Source organism: Peromyscus leucopus, chromosome 4 (assembly GCF_004664715.2).
Source record: "Peromyscus leucopus breed LL Stock chromosome 4, UCI_PerLeu_2.1, whole genome shotgun sequence".
In the NCBI taxonomy this organism is placed as follows: domain Eukaryota; kingdom Metazoa; phylum Chordata; class Mammalia; order Rodentia; family Cricetidae; genus Peromyscus; species Peromyscus leucopus.
Window position 1 is genome coordinate 42,408,319 of NC_051066.1, and position 14,644 is coordinate 42,422,962.

Here is a 14,644-nt window from a genome sequence, read left to right on the forward strand (position 1 = left end):
ACACTAGAGAAAACATTAAAATGGTGCTACAACTGTGCTATCTATGTTCAAAATATTAATTAGAGACAGCCACAATGTCTGATAAGAAAAGTACACTAGATGGAATTAACACCAAACTAGTCAATATAGCAAGAGATGATCAATTTGAACATATTGATAGAAAAACTATCCAATATGGTGTAGACAAGCTTATTTTAAAAGTTTTTTGGAACTACAAAGACTCAAAATATCCTTGAAAAGAAAACCAAGGCTACAGTGATGACAGGTCATCTATAAAACTTATATAAAACTACAGGAGTTTAGAGTTTCTCTGTGTAACAGTTCTGGCTGTACTGGAACTTGCTTTGTAGAATGGGCTGGCCTCAAATGCATAGAGATCAACCTGTCTCTGCCTCCATAGTGCAGGAATTAAAGGTGTGTGCCACCACTGCTCAGCTGGGCAATGATTTTTGACAAAAGTGTCAAGTCAACTCAGCAGAGAAATGATATTTTGTACCAAAACAGTTTTGAAATGATTACCTTTCTATGTATACAAAACAGAATTCACACAGCTAACATTCTAGGCACACATTTATTTATAATGGGCATTGAGCACAAGGTAATCCAGAAAGGTATATAACTTTGGGAGCCAATATAGGGGGAAATCTGAGGCATTTATTTAATAAGTAGTTTAGCTGCCACACCAAAAGCATTAAAAAAGAAAAAAAAGTAATGAATTCTGCTTCAGCAGAATAAAAACATTTGCTTTAAACCCATTATCAGGTGGAAAAACAGCTCCAGCAAATGCAAAAGACTTGTAACCGTAGTGTATAAAACCACTTTAGACTCTGTAAAAAAAACAAACAACCTAAAAAATGAAAACAAAGCAATATATATATAAAGGAAGAGGATTTCAGTAACCACTTCATAAAGAAAGGCATGGAAGAAAAGTAAAAACTTAAAAAGTTGTTCTGCTTCATTAGTTGTTAGAAAACTACAAATTATAACAGCAAAAATCCTCATCAGCAAGGCCTACACAAAGACTAACCATGCCAAGTGTCATCAGTGGCAGGAGGAAAGGAACTGGGAACCACAACAGTAAGAGATAGCAGCCAGGCTCCCAGTGCATCGACTCACAACCTTCTTCTTGCAGAAACTAGAGTGGCCACCCCACAGCTTTCAGTCCAGTCCTGTGTTCCCATCTCTTCAACTTGTGACTGCCTTAGTCACTTTGTACTACATTACACAGTCACTACATAAACTTCAACACTGAAAGTCTTGTTACTTGATTTCAGATGCCTCTCTGGTACCTTAATTTAAACAACAACAAACTCTCTTGGTAATACAGAAACTCCAAGGAAGTCTGAAATGTAGCCATTCACAGAGGTTTCTTAAAAACTTTAGAGATGAATTAACTTCAGGATCCAACTTCGGCTATTGGAATGCAATGTTATTAGTTGGAAATCTCAATTATATTTCTCAAATCCCACCCTCAGTTTCCATGAGAATATTGCATAATCAGCCTTAACCTTAATGTAATTTTGCCTACTAGCTAATTTCTCTATGGTATATGATGTGTAAAAAGTTTATTTGACTCCAGTTTTATGAACGATAAAACTTGCAGTAGCTTGCAGTTTTCCAATGCCAATAGCTACATACAGTACAAAATGGTAGCCCTGGCTTAGTTATGATGGCCAAAGACTCCTAGTACGAAACTGAAATAGCAACAAAGAGCTGACAGCCACTCCATACCTGAGCCTCCTCCTGCTGCTTCTTCAACTGCTCCAACATCTGCTGAAACTCTGCCTCTTTCTGTTCAGCCTCCTCCAAGGTTGCCTGATTCTGTTCCTCATAGGCCATGGCCACCACGGCCAGGATCAAGTTCACCAAATAAAAAGAGCCCAAGAAAATCACCAGGACAAAAAATATCATGTAGGTTTTCCCAGCTGCACGTAATGTCTAGTGTAGAGAAAGGATAATTTCATTGATGCTTTAATATAATATAATATCCCCAAATAAAAATCAGACTACCATAGTTAGAAATCAGGAAATCAATGTTTTTTTTTTATATACAACTATTTTCACCAAATAATTTCTGGTGTTAAATGAGTAAATACATACACATAAACATAACAATCAGATAATCAGCAGTATGATTGCCATGTCATTTGATATAAAAACATTTCAAAACAGTACTTGTTTGATTTATATTAAATTATCGCTATTAGGCTTTCTAATGTAGGACCATAATATAAATGTCATACTTCTACAGATTCAGCTAAATTAATTTCATATAATAAATTCTATACATGTACTTTCATAGTGCGTGTATGTTTGAGTACATATATGAATGTATATGCTTCATGTGAGAAACTCTCCATGTTTTTAGGTATCTATTCCTATATATACTTCCAGAATGAAGCCCATAGCAGAGGGCCTTTTATCTAATAAACTTACTATATTGTGTGTATGTGTGTGTTTGTATATAAAAGAGATGGGGTGGGGGCAAGACAGGAAGGAGAGGGAAGAGGAGGGAAGAGGAGGGCAGGGGAGGAGAGAAGACTGAGGAGGATTCTAGGCACATCCACTCTCTAGTATGACCTCCTTAATATCCCTGAGTGTTACAAATCAGTACTAAGAATTTTATATGAGTTCACCAACACAAATCCTACTCATGCCATTTAGTTCATACCAACTGGTAAAGATTCTCCCAGTAGTCTTGAGTCATGAGTCGAAACAGAGACAAGAAGGCCCAGCTAAATGTGTCGAAGCTCGTGTAGCCGTAGTTGGGGTTTCGCCCAGCCTTCACACAGATGTACCCTTCAGGACATTGTCTGTGAAAGAAAGAAAAAAACAATGGCGGGGTGTCAGCGAAAGCGCAGCTATTTCCACCAATCACTCTTTATTTATAGGAATTGTCGAAAGCCAAAGTTATTATCGATGACGACGAGGCTTTCGTTTCCACAGCACTTTAGCTGGTTGCTCACAGGTGAAATTTGTTAAGAGACAGCAGCAGAATACGGAAGAACAAGGGAGTCCAATTTATGGCCATTTGGAAAGACCAGAGTGTAGCGGCCAGACAGTCCTGTTCTGATGTCATTGTGATGCATGCTTCACAAAGTGGTAAGAATCAATAATTTAAAATTAAGGAGAAAGTGTCAGCAGATGAGGGGCATAAGTCAGCAAGATGGCCTGCTAGCCAGTTCTGTAGAGTTGTCTGAAATAACCTCACATTTCAAAACACTTAGTTTTATGGAAACTGTGACGACAGTAGAATTTCCTGCATCCTGATGCTCAGGTCTTAACGTCAATACATCATCATCAACTCGGATCTTTACTCACTTTTTCCTTAGCATCCTTTTATCCCAGATAGGTTTCTCCACTCGAGTTTACATTTTCCTCCCTGTCTAGACTCGACTCTTTGGAACAAAGTGAGAATGCCATGCACACTTAAAAACTAAGAGACAATCTCTTTAAAGGCAAGGCATGTTCAAAAATCTACGTGGTACTTTACTGCATGGGGTATTTGTCTGCAGTCTCTAAGTTTTTTTCTTTAGTATATAGGCATAGGTATTTATTTTATAATTTGAATGATATTTTATTTCTTGCTAAAAATTCCCATCTTTGACCTCTGGGAGCTGTTTGAGCTGGTGCTTGTAACAGACAACCTCCATGATTTCATACCTTTTACCCTGCAGCACTTTTTAACCTTCTCGTATATTTCAGACTAATCTTTTTCTATTTCTTGAGAGAGCATTAGAATTGAGCACTCCTCTAAGCAACCCTGATTCCTCTTAATGAGAGCAGTATCAGAAACCAAAGTCTGGGTGGCACTTGGTGTCTATTGTTACTGAGCTATCAGTACTTCTGGACCTCTCAGCTGATAGAATAATAAAGTACTTGTGTGCATTCTCACTCATGATGCGCACACACATAAACACATAAATATTTGCCCATGTAGCCATTTGTGTTTATATTCAGCCGCACTTGGAGTACATCTCCTATCTCAAACTCTAACCCTTCAGCACAAGGATCATTCTAGACCTCATCCGTTGCTTGTAACTTGTCACTCTCACAGTGAACAGCCTGGCTCCTACCATCTCTTTCCATTTTCTCAGTTGTTCAATACCAGTGTACATGTACAGGGGCTTCAGGATTGGCCATCCATGCTATTGTGGGAAACACTTTATTGCTAGGCAACTGCTCCTTTCTCTTTAGTGTCACAGACTCTGCTCATATCCTAAGAGAAAGGTAGCACATTCACTCATTTTCTGTTTACCTCACATTTTTTAGGTTATTTCACATATCTGTTCTATCTTTAAATTCTCTTGTCATATGTGTATATATATATTAATTTCATCTTGGAATCCCCAAGCCTCCCAATGAGTTTTAAAGTTTGCATCAATTACTTAATTACTTTCCCCTCTGTGTTCCATGGCTTGACAAGTGCTTAATATATTTACCATTAAAGACTCATACAGAGTACTGTTCCCACCTTAACTATACTGTGTTCTTCACCTAGCTCACTCTCCATCAAAAGTCCCTTTAAACTCTGACCTTTTGTTCATCTTTGCTGTTTTGTCCTTTTCAGACACGGTATGATTGTAATCTTGAGAGTATGTAGCTTTTTCAGGTTGAATTTATTTTCCTTTCTCTCATATGGACGTGAGTTTCAGATTCATTTATCACTTAACAACATTGGATTCTGTGTGCATACAACAGTGTATGTGTTTATTTAGATAGGCAATGACATCATGGCTACTTCCAGTTTGGATTGCTTCATGTATACAGCTGAGGAAAATAGTAGCTTGCAGATTTCTGTGTAAATGTGTTTCCTAAATAACTGGCTCTCTATCTAGCCTTGTTGTGGCATGGCTATTTATTTTCTAAGTATTTTCCAAACTCTCTTACCAACGATCATCTATGATTTAGAAATTGCACTTCCTAGAGAGGCAGTCATTCTTATTATTTACACATAAGGCATTTCTCCCACCTTTATAAAATAAAATTTCTACATCTTTATTATTCCTGTTGTTGTTATTATTACGTCCTTCTTACCCTGCATCGGAGCCATTTCCACAGAGCAAAGGGTCTTTTTGTCCATCCAAAACATAAAAATGGCCTGTTAATATAAAGAATGACCAATTTGATTTCATATTAAATTCTATTTACATTAAAAAACAGAGCAAAGTTGGGGGGTGGTGAGATGAGAGGACTCAGTGGGTAGATAAAGGTGCTTGCCTCTGACCTTGATAACCTGAACCTGATCCCCAGGACACATATGCTGAAGGAGAGAACTGACCCCCACAATCCCTCTCACCTCTTTGTGTGTGCCGTTGTGCACAGGTGTACCCCCCCCCCCCCCGCCACACAAACACACTACACCAATAAGAGGCTTCACTCATGGAGTCTGAATTGTTTGTAGTTGAAAACTCCCTCAGCAACACACTAAGGCTAACGGATAGCGGCTGTGTGTCTTACTGTCATCCGCAATGTAGTCCTTCCAGTTAAAGGTGCTCATTGTTACATTAACAAATGTCCCATTTGAATCTGCTGTGCCATTGAAGTAGGAAGTAGTGTTGGTTTCAAAAGCAGAATCGCTCGGGGGCCACTGCAAGCATTTATTCCTCAGGTTGCCCATGAAGAGCTGCAGGCCGATTAGGGCAAAGACACTGAGACAGAACACAGTGAGGATCATGACGTCAGACAGCTTCTTCACCGACTGGATCAGGGCCCCCACGATGGTCTTTAAACCTTTGGAGAGAGAACTCTCTGTCAGCTGAGGGGCAGTGTGACATATGACAAGATTTCCTCTTCCTAGGTACACACATTCTCCACCTCCCATGAAGGGCAGCTCAGCTACATGAACATAGAAGCTTTATGGACAGCCTCATGACTTGGAAACAGATGAAAGGCTGACTTTCTATATGAATACCATGCTGCCACAAGGTTCTGAACCACTGTCCCCTAGTCTTCGGGAAGTTCTTTCTGTGTGATATCATGTATTGCCACAAACATGTAGGAAACTAAATTGCAGTTGCTTTTTCTTTCAATTACTGTGTTTGGTGAAGCTGTTTCTCCCAACCCATCCTTTATGCCAGCCTAAAGGAAGCGGTGATTAAAAGGCAAAATGAATTTTAAGACTGTAAAGATCCCATGCCACACACATGCTGCTCCATAACCTTTTCTCTTTTATTAATTATGATCTATTTTTGAAATAGATCTGGAGCAAATGGTAAAATACAAGGCAGTCAGTAAAGCCATTGATAGCAAAGCTTTATTAGAGTGCGGAAGAAAAGACACACATCTTAAATGCAAGAGAGGGTTTACAAAAACACTCATTGATGAGATGTGGATGTCTCATGCAACTTTCTGTTAAACTCAGAGGCTGACTTTATGAATAAGGTTGAAATTGCCAACACTTTAAGGAAATGAACCAACACAGAAACACTCTTTGGCATTCTTGAATGTGATGGACCCAAATAACAAGCAACAAGGCCAATGGTGGGTTTGCAACTCCAATATTATTATGGTATGCTTAAAGTCAGCCTCGGTGTTTAACCTAGCTCTCACCTGGAATGACTGAAATTGTTTTCAATGCTCGGAGAACTCTGAACGTTCTCAACGCTGAGACATTGCCCAGGTCCACAAACTCTGTCACATATCTGTAATAGGGAGTTCACACACAAACACAATAACACACAAGAAAAGTTGGAGATATAAGGGCCTACCACCTTACACCAGTTTCTTCTTACCTGGAATTACAGAAATAGTTTTCAGAGCTCTCAAGACTCTGAAAGTTCGAAGGGCTGAAACATTGCCTAGGTTTACAAATTCTGTTACATACCTGTAGGATTAAATCAGAGTTACAGATAGTTTTGGCAAAGTTCATTTTAAGTAACTAATGCTGGGTTGGCATCTAGAGCCCCTTGAGATACACAAACAAAATTGATATAAAGCTCAGGGTGCCAAAGGCTGAAAGCTGCCTTTAAGGGAAAAAATATTGCTTTATTTCATTTACATAAAGATGATTGTTTGCAAAATTTATTGCAGCACGGTAGTTTCTATTAAATTGTAGTTAATGAGTAACTTGATTTTGATGAAGATAAAGATGGCAGGATATGAAGAAACTCCAGTTATTGCTCAAAGATTATGGGACAATAAAATAATTCCATGTGTTGCTAATTTGCTAGACATATCTACCTTCTAATATTTAGTCTGATGTGTATTATTATAATGTATATGGCATTGAGTTAAGTTGACTAACAAGAAAGCTCTGTATTCAAAACATATCTTAACTTGATTTATAAGGTTAATTCCTTAATTTATAAGGTTAGTTCATTCCTTAGAATTTATCAGATAAAAATAATTACTCACGCCATCACGATGACACTGAAATCCAGCCAGTTCCATGGGTCACGAAGGAATGTGAAATCTTCTAAGCAAAACCCTCTTGCCAAAATCTTTATAAGAGACTCAAAGGTATAGATCCCAGTGAATGTATACCTAGGAAAAGCACCCAAGGCACAGTTAGCAACTGTAGAGCGGAAATAGAAGAGATAGTTTTAGCATGGCAAACCCGAGCATTTTCTTTTTAAATTTTCCAAAACTTTATTTTTTTTGTACTTACCCAAGAATCTTAATTATTCTTATTAGACTGAGTAAAGGATTAAACTAAAGAGAAAATAATGTATTTGTCATAAATATATTCTTCAAAACTTGTTGCTAAACTACTTATGTTTTAGAACAATAGTTTCTTAGAGGGGTTAGGGAGGGTGAATATGATCAAAACACCCTATACAAAATTCTCAAAGAATTAATAAAGATATTCATAAAAGGGATAATGGTTTCCCCTATTTTGTGGATTACCGTTAATCTTGAGCTCTTAGGAGTATCTACAGAAGTAGAATGTAAGCCTAAAGGGTAGTGTTCTAACTGCTAGGGGACAAGTAAAAATAACTAGTCAAATGTAATTTTCAGTAGTCACATAGTAGATGTCTCCTTTGAGAGGCATCCTAGTGTGGACTCATGCACCTTTATTGAAATATTCCTCTTCAAGTTTTCTAATGGTTAAATTCTTTTAAGGCTACTGATAGATTTTATTTTTCATTCTTGAGTCAGGTACAGATCTATAAAACTGCCCTGACCGGTCCCTGTGTCTCCTTCATGTATGCATTTATGATCCCGTAACATGCATTAGTTTTCTAGGATCTCATGTCTGTATTTGCCTAACATCTTCAGATCACATATACTAAATTCTTCAATATAATTTCATATTCAAGCTTGTTTGAATCCTAATCTCAGCCTTCAAAGGGCAAACAGCTTTTGAGTGTATGGTCTATCATTGTGTATTCTAGCCCATTTCTCTGAGTGATGGCAATTTAAGTTATTTCTGTTTCTTCCAAAAATAGTGGAGAGTACTTGTTTTTAAACACCACGTTCTTTAAAAGTACAATTTGAGCTTATTTTTTAGAATATTTCATCTAAGTCATGGAAACATTTGATTTTCTTATGGCAACTCATTGTGTTTTCCAGCCTACAAATCGCTTATATGAGCGGAGTGTTAGGATTGGTGTTTATGAAAGGCTTTTCGTGAGATGTTCCCTCGTAGGGAGGAACGAAGAAACAGATGCAGAAATCATCACATTCAGTTTCCCAAGTACTTTTTCTCTCCATCCCTCACCCTCACCAAGCTCAGGTGGTTACAGGAGAAGTAAGTATAATGGCCGCCGCTTACGAAGTAGCTGACTATTAAGAGGAGATGCATTTTACCACACCACGCTTGTGTGGAGCTGTGCCTTAATTTAGATGTTTGTGTACTGCATGACTTAACCTCTACCTTCACCTCAGAACTGAGGTTTCTTATTGTCTTATTTTTTTCCCCCTTCGACTCCATGTAGATTTATTTCTGTTTGGTTTCACTTGTTAAATTTTTAAAATTTTTTTTTCAGTGACAACCACAATTTTGCTTGTTTCCCTACTGTGATGCAAAAACTACCATATGTAGTGGATTAGAAAAGTTGTACAGTTACTTAACAGAAATGTTCAAACCCGAAACTCTTGTAATGCTAAGACTGTTTTGATAGTATGTATAGCATCTTTAAGTTACTATTTTCCCTTAAAACGAGACACTTGAGTCTAGACAGATGACTGCCTTCCAAAGGACCCAGGTTGCATTCTATACTCCAGTCCCAGGGCATTCAATATCCTCTTTTGTCCTCCTTGGGCACCACACACACATGGTATGCAGACATACATTCAGACAAAACAGTCATACACATAAAAAAATAAAAAGATTCATATCTAAATATTCCCCTGACTTAGCTTTTAGTGTTATATTATTAAAATTAAATGAAATTTATCTGTGACTAAATGCTTCAATTAGTCTTATTAGAAAAAGTTTATGTACAAATGTTTTTACAGTTGTTTCTATTTTGTTAGCTGTAAGTCTTAAATGGCACCTGGTATTGTGGCTGAAAGGGCTGCTTCAATCTACAGACAGGATCCACTACGACAATAACATATAGAAAATATTTTCAAATATTCTAAATGATCCTTTGCTAAAATATAAATCATTAATGAATGGTGGCTTAGAATGGCATAGTAAATTTTCATAGTAATCTCTGAAAGTGCTAATAATAAAAATTGAAGTCATTTGCTTGGGCATCATTCTCAAAACTATAGACTCAAAAGACAGAAGTGTTTAGCCTGACTTACGATAATAAAAGCCACAAGTCAGACCATTACCACAAAGAGATTGTGAGAGAATCTGAATGTATTTTCTTCATTTCAAGAAGTTGTTCCTACTTACTCTACATTCTTTGTCCAGTCTGGAGGGTTGCTCAATGTCATAAACACACAGTTGGTCAAAATAGTGCACATGATAAGCATGCTGAATAAAGTAGACTGTAGTTAAGGAATAAAATGTCGATTCATTATAGACATGTAAAACTTACCCAACACAAAAGATTCAAAAACATGAGTTAACTGTGAAATTAATCTTACTTAGCTGGGTTAAGACAACGGTTAATGAGAGAAGTCAAAGCCTTTCATATGGCCTGATATTCTTTCTAAAAAGTTTACACTGATTAGGAATTCTCTTCTAAACAGCTCCTGCAGCAGGCTCATGGTGATGACAGTGATGGAACTCATTTCTTTATACTTTACAGCAGGTATAGGGGTGTTATTTTGTGCTAACAAGGTGGTATCATTTGCTGTTCTGCCAGGAGCATTGTTCTTGCTATTTCAATACAGACTTCACTACAAGGAAGTTCATGTGACAAATCATTTTATTTTAAAATATAAACCTTTCTAATATAAAACTTCAGAATGAGAGAATCCTTACGTACTTCAAAAGGTTACCGCCTATTTGCGGTGACCATATGATAATATGTTTTGCGTTCTAAATGCCTGTTTTGAATTTGTCTATAGAAAATGCCCACTATTAAATACCACCCTAAACCTATTTTGTCATTGCTTCAAAATCTATTATAATCTATGCTTAGTCTTCCCATCACATGTATTTTTTTTTTTGCTGTTATAATTTGCACATGTGTATGTCATACTGGGAATCCATTACAGCACCTTTAACATGCTGAGTTAGTATTTTACTACTGAACCATATCCTAGGCCCAAAAGGAGTTGGAAGGTTGATGACTTTTTGATATATTATTATCCAGGTACATAGATATGTAGCAGTTTCATAATATTTACAGAATGAAGAAATTAAGGGAGAAAGCAAGAAAGGAGTGTAAGTAAGGCTGATGAGGGGAAATGGAGGCAAATTTGCTGATGGTAGACAGCCAATTAAGACATGAATTTTGGAGCATTTGTTAATATGTATAGTGACACTAACTCTATATGCTATATAGTGTATACACTATAACAACTGTAATAGGCTAGGGTTTGCTTTTGTTTCTGCTGCACAATATGGTCCGTTGACATGCTTTCTAGCATGGCTTCATATTTGCTTCTAGAACCATGGTAATAATTTTATGATAAACTTGTTATATAAATAACAGAAGACCAATGGAAATCAATCTCTTAAACTAACAATGTTATCATTCGCTGCAAAGAAATTTTATAAATATTAAAATATGAGAAAGGTGTTTTATTGAAAATCAACCATTAGAAATAGCATTTGAACAATTCACATGAAAAGGATATGAATGTACCAAAATCTTAATAGCAATTTTCCTAACGGGGTTTAGCGGAGTTAGGATGTACAGGGCAGAGGTGGCACTGAATCGAAAGATTGCCTTCCCTTTATTCAACACCACGAAAGTCTGAAAGAGAAAATATGAGGGAGATTACTAAATCAGACATTTGGGTTTATTCAAAGCATTTCCAACTCACACCAAGAACTCTTACCTGATTCGTTTGTTTAAACATGTTCCTTTAGATCGGCTGGAACATAACACATATCTTGTTTACTAGACACAGGCTCCGTGTTTCTCCTCTAAACATCCAGCCACAGTAAAGGTCCAGCTGACCAGTACCTGGCCAGTCTCTAAGCCTCCAAACTTGTTGATACAAACTGATAGCCCTACACATTCTTTTAAGTCAAACTCTACAGCCTTACAGAGTTCACTTCTATTTGAAGCTTGCCATCTGTCTCCAGCTTTGGTGACTTTTCAGGTTATTCTGTATGCAGAGCTGTTAAAATAATCTTTTCTAAATATTTCTGTCATATCAAAGTTCTAACCCCAATTTTGTGGTGGCCTCCCTTCATCTCTGTAGCTGCTCCCCTGATTTAAAATATTTAGGTAAGTCACGGAACCTGATTTTGTGGGTGGAGAAGGACCCACTTTGGAGCTTATGCTGAGAAAGACAGCTGCATTGGAAATTAATTTTAAATGCATGACTTCAAAGGCCACGTCATAGTTAAAAGTCTACGATCTGAAGCATACAATCATCACCTTAGCATTTAAGCTATGCAGACCCGTGACTACCGATCAAGGCCCCCGGGATGGATCACGCTTTATTTTTTACCACTGGAGTTGTCTCTGTTCCAACCATGTGATCCCCTTGTCAGTCTCAGTCAGAGCCTGTCAACCCCTCCCTCTGGCTCTGATGGACATGCTCATAGAATCAGAGGCAAAGGCTAGACATCCAAGTTGACCCACCTATCATGACCCTCTATTCAAAAAGAAGTTTTTAAAACACCCTCATGCTAGAATGTCCTGGGAATACTTCAGAATTGTCCATACTTAAATTTTGGAGACAGGCAGGTATTTAGATATTTTAAACATTCCATTCTCCTCACGTAATTCTAATATGCAGGCAGTCATATTATTTAATCTCTTTTTTTCCATTCTCAATAGCCAAATCGCCCTCCCTCACATTTTCCTAGATAAATCACACTACCTTCTAATAATTCCCTAGCTGTTTCTCTTGCCAATAAGTCTTTGTATATTACTTTGCACTCTTTCACATGTTGCTTGTAATCACCATCAAGTAGCAATTTCCTCAGAGGGTTCATTCCTGGGAGAACCTGGTTAGATGTTTTTATAAGTGGCTGAGCACAAAGAACCTGCAGTCTATGGTTGCACATGTCCCCCAGTATTTAATAGTGTGGTTTGCAAATAAATGCTTGTTCTAATTAACTATGGGTTTACCTTTAAGGCACTGTTCACCTTTATGACATATGTTGTATGTACTGCTTTACTTAATAACTTGTTTGTACCCTTTAACTAAGGCTATATCCATACATTCACAGTGACTAGCTACACGCTCTGTTTGAAGAGGCAGGCAGGAATGTTTATACTGTGAGCAGAAAGGGCAGGGACAACAAACAATCCTCTCACAGCCCTGCTAGATTTATGACCATGGAGCCAACCATTACTTAACTAACCACTTTCAATGAACTGAGCTTCATAAATTCTAAGAGGAGGCCAAGTAAACTATCCCTTACTGGCATCAGGATTATCTGCAAGTGACCATGAACCTTGCCAAGCCTGCCCTTGAACTGCAGGAGCATTAGTGGGTTGTCACGAATTCACAGTCAAGCAATCAAGATCCATTTAGGCATCAACATCAGCAACAGTGTGTAAAAGTTCACAATAATTTGAAGTGCATTAGCTCATGCTCTTTGAAACAGTTTCTCTGAAAAGGCAATTTTTACTTGCAGCATTAGAAGGGGGTTTTATTTGAAAATATCTCTAAACATAGATGAAGCAGGAATGAACTGTCCTTTTACACATGAAGCCCTCTGCGTTTCCAGAGGTTAGCCTGTGGGTGTTAGTGGGTCCTAGCTGGTGAGCACACTGCATCTGACCTGAATTTACAACTCAGGTACAGGGCAGAGCTTAAGAACACATGCCCAAATGGCTTGGAAACAAGGCGTAAAATTCTGTTGTTCTCCACAGTGAAAGAGTTCCACGGAAATGTTTGAAATCTAGAGTTCTGATACTATCGAATGATGTACCTACACCAAAAATTACATGAGAACACACCAGATGGCTGGGTGGGAGATAAATAACACCAGCTCTGAAGTCAGGTTTCTAAGTAATGATAAGTGAGTGGTGAGGTACCTTGAAAAGATTGGGTGCCTATTGCCACAATCGTTATAAACACTATGGCCGGTGTGTTGCAAAAATTACTTTCTACTCTGGAATGCGGGTTACTTTTTTCTTCTGGGTGAATACTCATGAGCTCACTGAAATTTTTGGTACTGTGAAAGGAGCAGCATTACACCTCAATGGAGCAGGATGATATCAAGTACTGAATTAAAAAAAAAAAGTAGTGCAACCAACTTTTGACAATCTTACTTTACTTGCACCGCTCCTGCAGAGAGTTTGATCAGCAATCAAAAGCTCGAAAGCTGGGCAGACTAGGCTCATATTCTTGGTCTGTCCCTGATAGAGTGTGACTCTGGTAAGTTAAGGCATTGCCCATGGCTTTTCTTTCCCATCTGTAAACTGCATCTAACAATAGTAACTGCATCCCTGACTCGTTGGTATGAAATGCATTGGAGTATTCAAGTGGCTCCTCACATAGGGTGAGCCCAGCAAATGTTAGCTATTATTATCCTGCCACTATTTTTAAGCTGTTAACCTGGCCAACTTAAATGCTATTAAAATATGTTGTGGCATTACTCATCTAGTTATATTAGGCACTAAGATACATCACTAATTAGCGACAGCAAGTCTACAGCTCCCATGTTGTCTTTTACATACATTATCATGTAGTAACACGGCTTCAAGCTATGGTAAAATTCTGACTTCATACATTAGCTCCTCCCTTTGTCTCCTAAGAGTCACACATCACTCTTTGGAAAGCAGTGTCCAAATCCTCACTCTCATAGATATGCCGTAAATGAAGCCAGGGCCACCAACAGGAGAAGGGTGATATAGCAGTCTCCCATGATGGTTCAGAGTTACTGCAAGTGAATTGTGATCCAAGTCTGGTTCCGCATTTCAGAGTGAGAAATGCTTGTCCTTTCCAGCACACAGAGAACAATTCTGTTTTCTAGTGGCAGATTCAAATCAACCAAGCTTGAAACCCTGATCTGTAAAATCATAAGCTAATCAATTTGCAAAAAAATGTGTATGTTATTTTCTCATGTGGAAGAAGAACTACAGCGATGCTTTTCCCTCAGGAAATCTTTGAGAAAACAAATTATGGACAGAAGAGTCCTTTGAACATGGAGTCCAAACAGTGTACT

General features: G+C 37.9%; 1 protein-coding gene across 10 annotated transcripts in view; it reads right to left on the minus strand.

Moving 5' to 3' along the window:
* Positions 1-14,644, minus strand: part of Scn3a (sodium voltage-gated channel alpha subunit 3) — a 109,827-nt gene that overhangs the window by 63,135 nt on the left and 32,048 nt on the right. For 5 of the 10 annotated variants that reach the window (XM_028894685.2, XM_028893288.2, XM_028892543.2 and 2 more), the window contains exons 4-11: positions 11,146-11,264; positions 9,791-9,880; positions 7,357-7,485; positions 6,553-6,644; positions 5,461-5,733; positions 5,038-5,101; positions 2,672-2,813; positions 1,732-1,938 (exon numbers count right to left, since the gene is read on the minus strand). In XM_028894685.2, the coding sequence (XP_028750518.1) occupies positions 1,732-1,938; positions 2,672-2,813; positions 5,038-5,101; positions 5,461-5,733; positions 6,553-6,644; positions 7,357-7,485; positions 9,791-9,880; positions 11,146-11,264 (1,116 nt within the window). The other 5 variants (XM_028853558.2, XM_028893989.2, XM_028891792.2 and 2 more) reach the window with 3 other exon arrangements.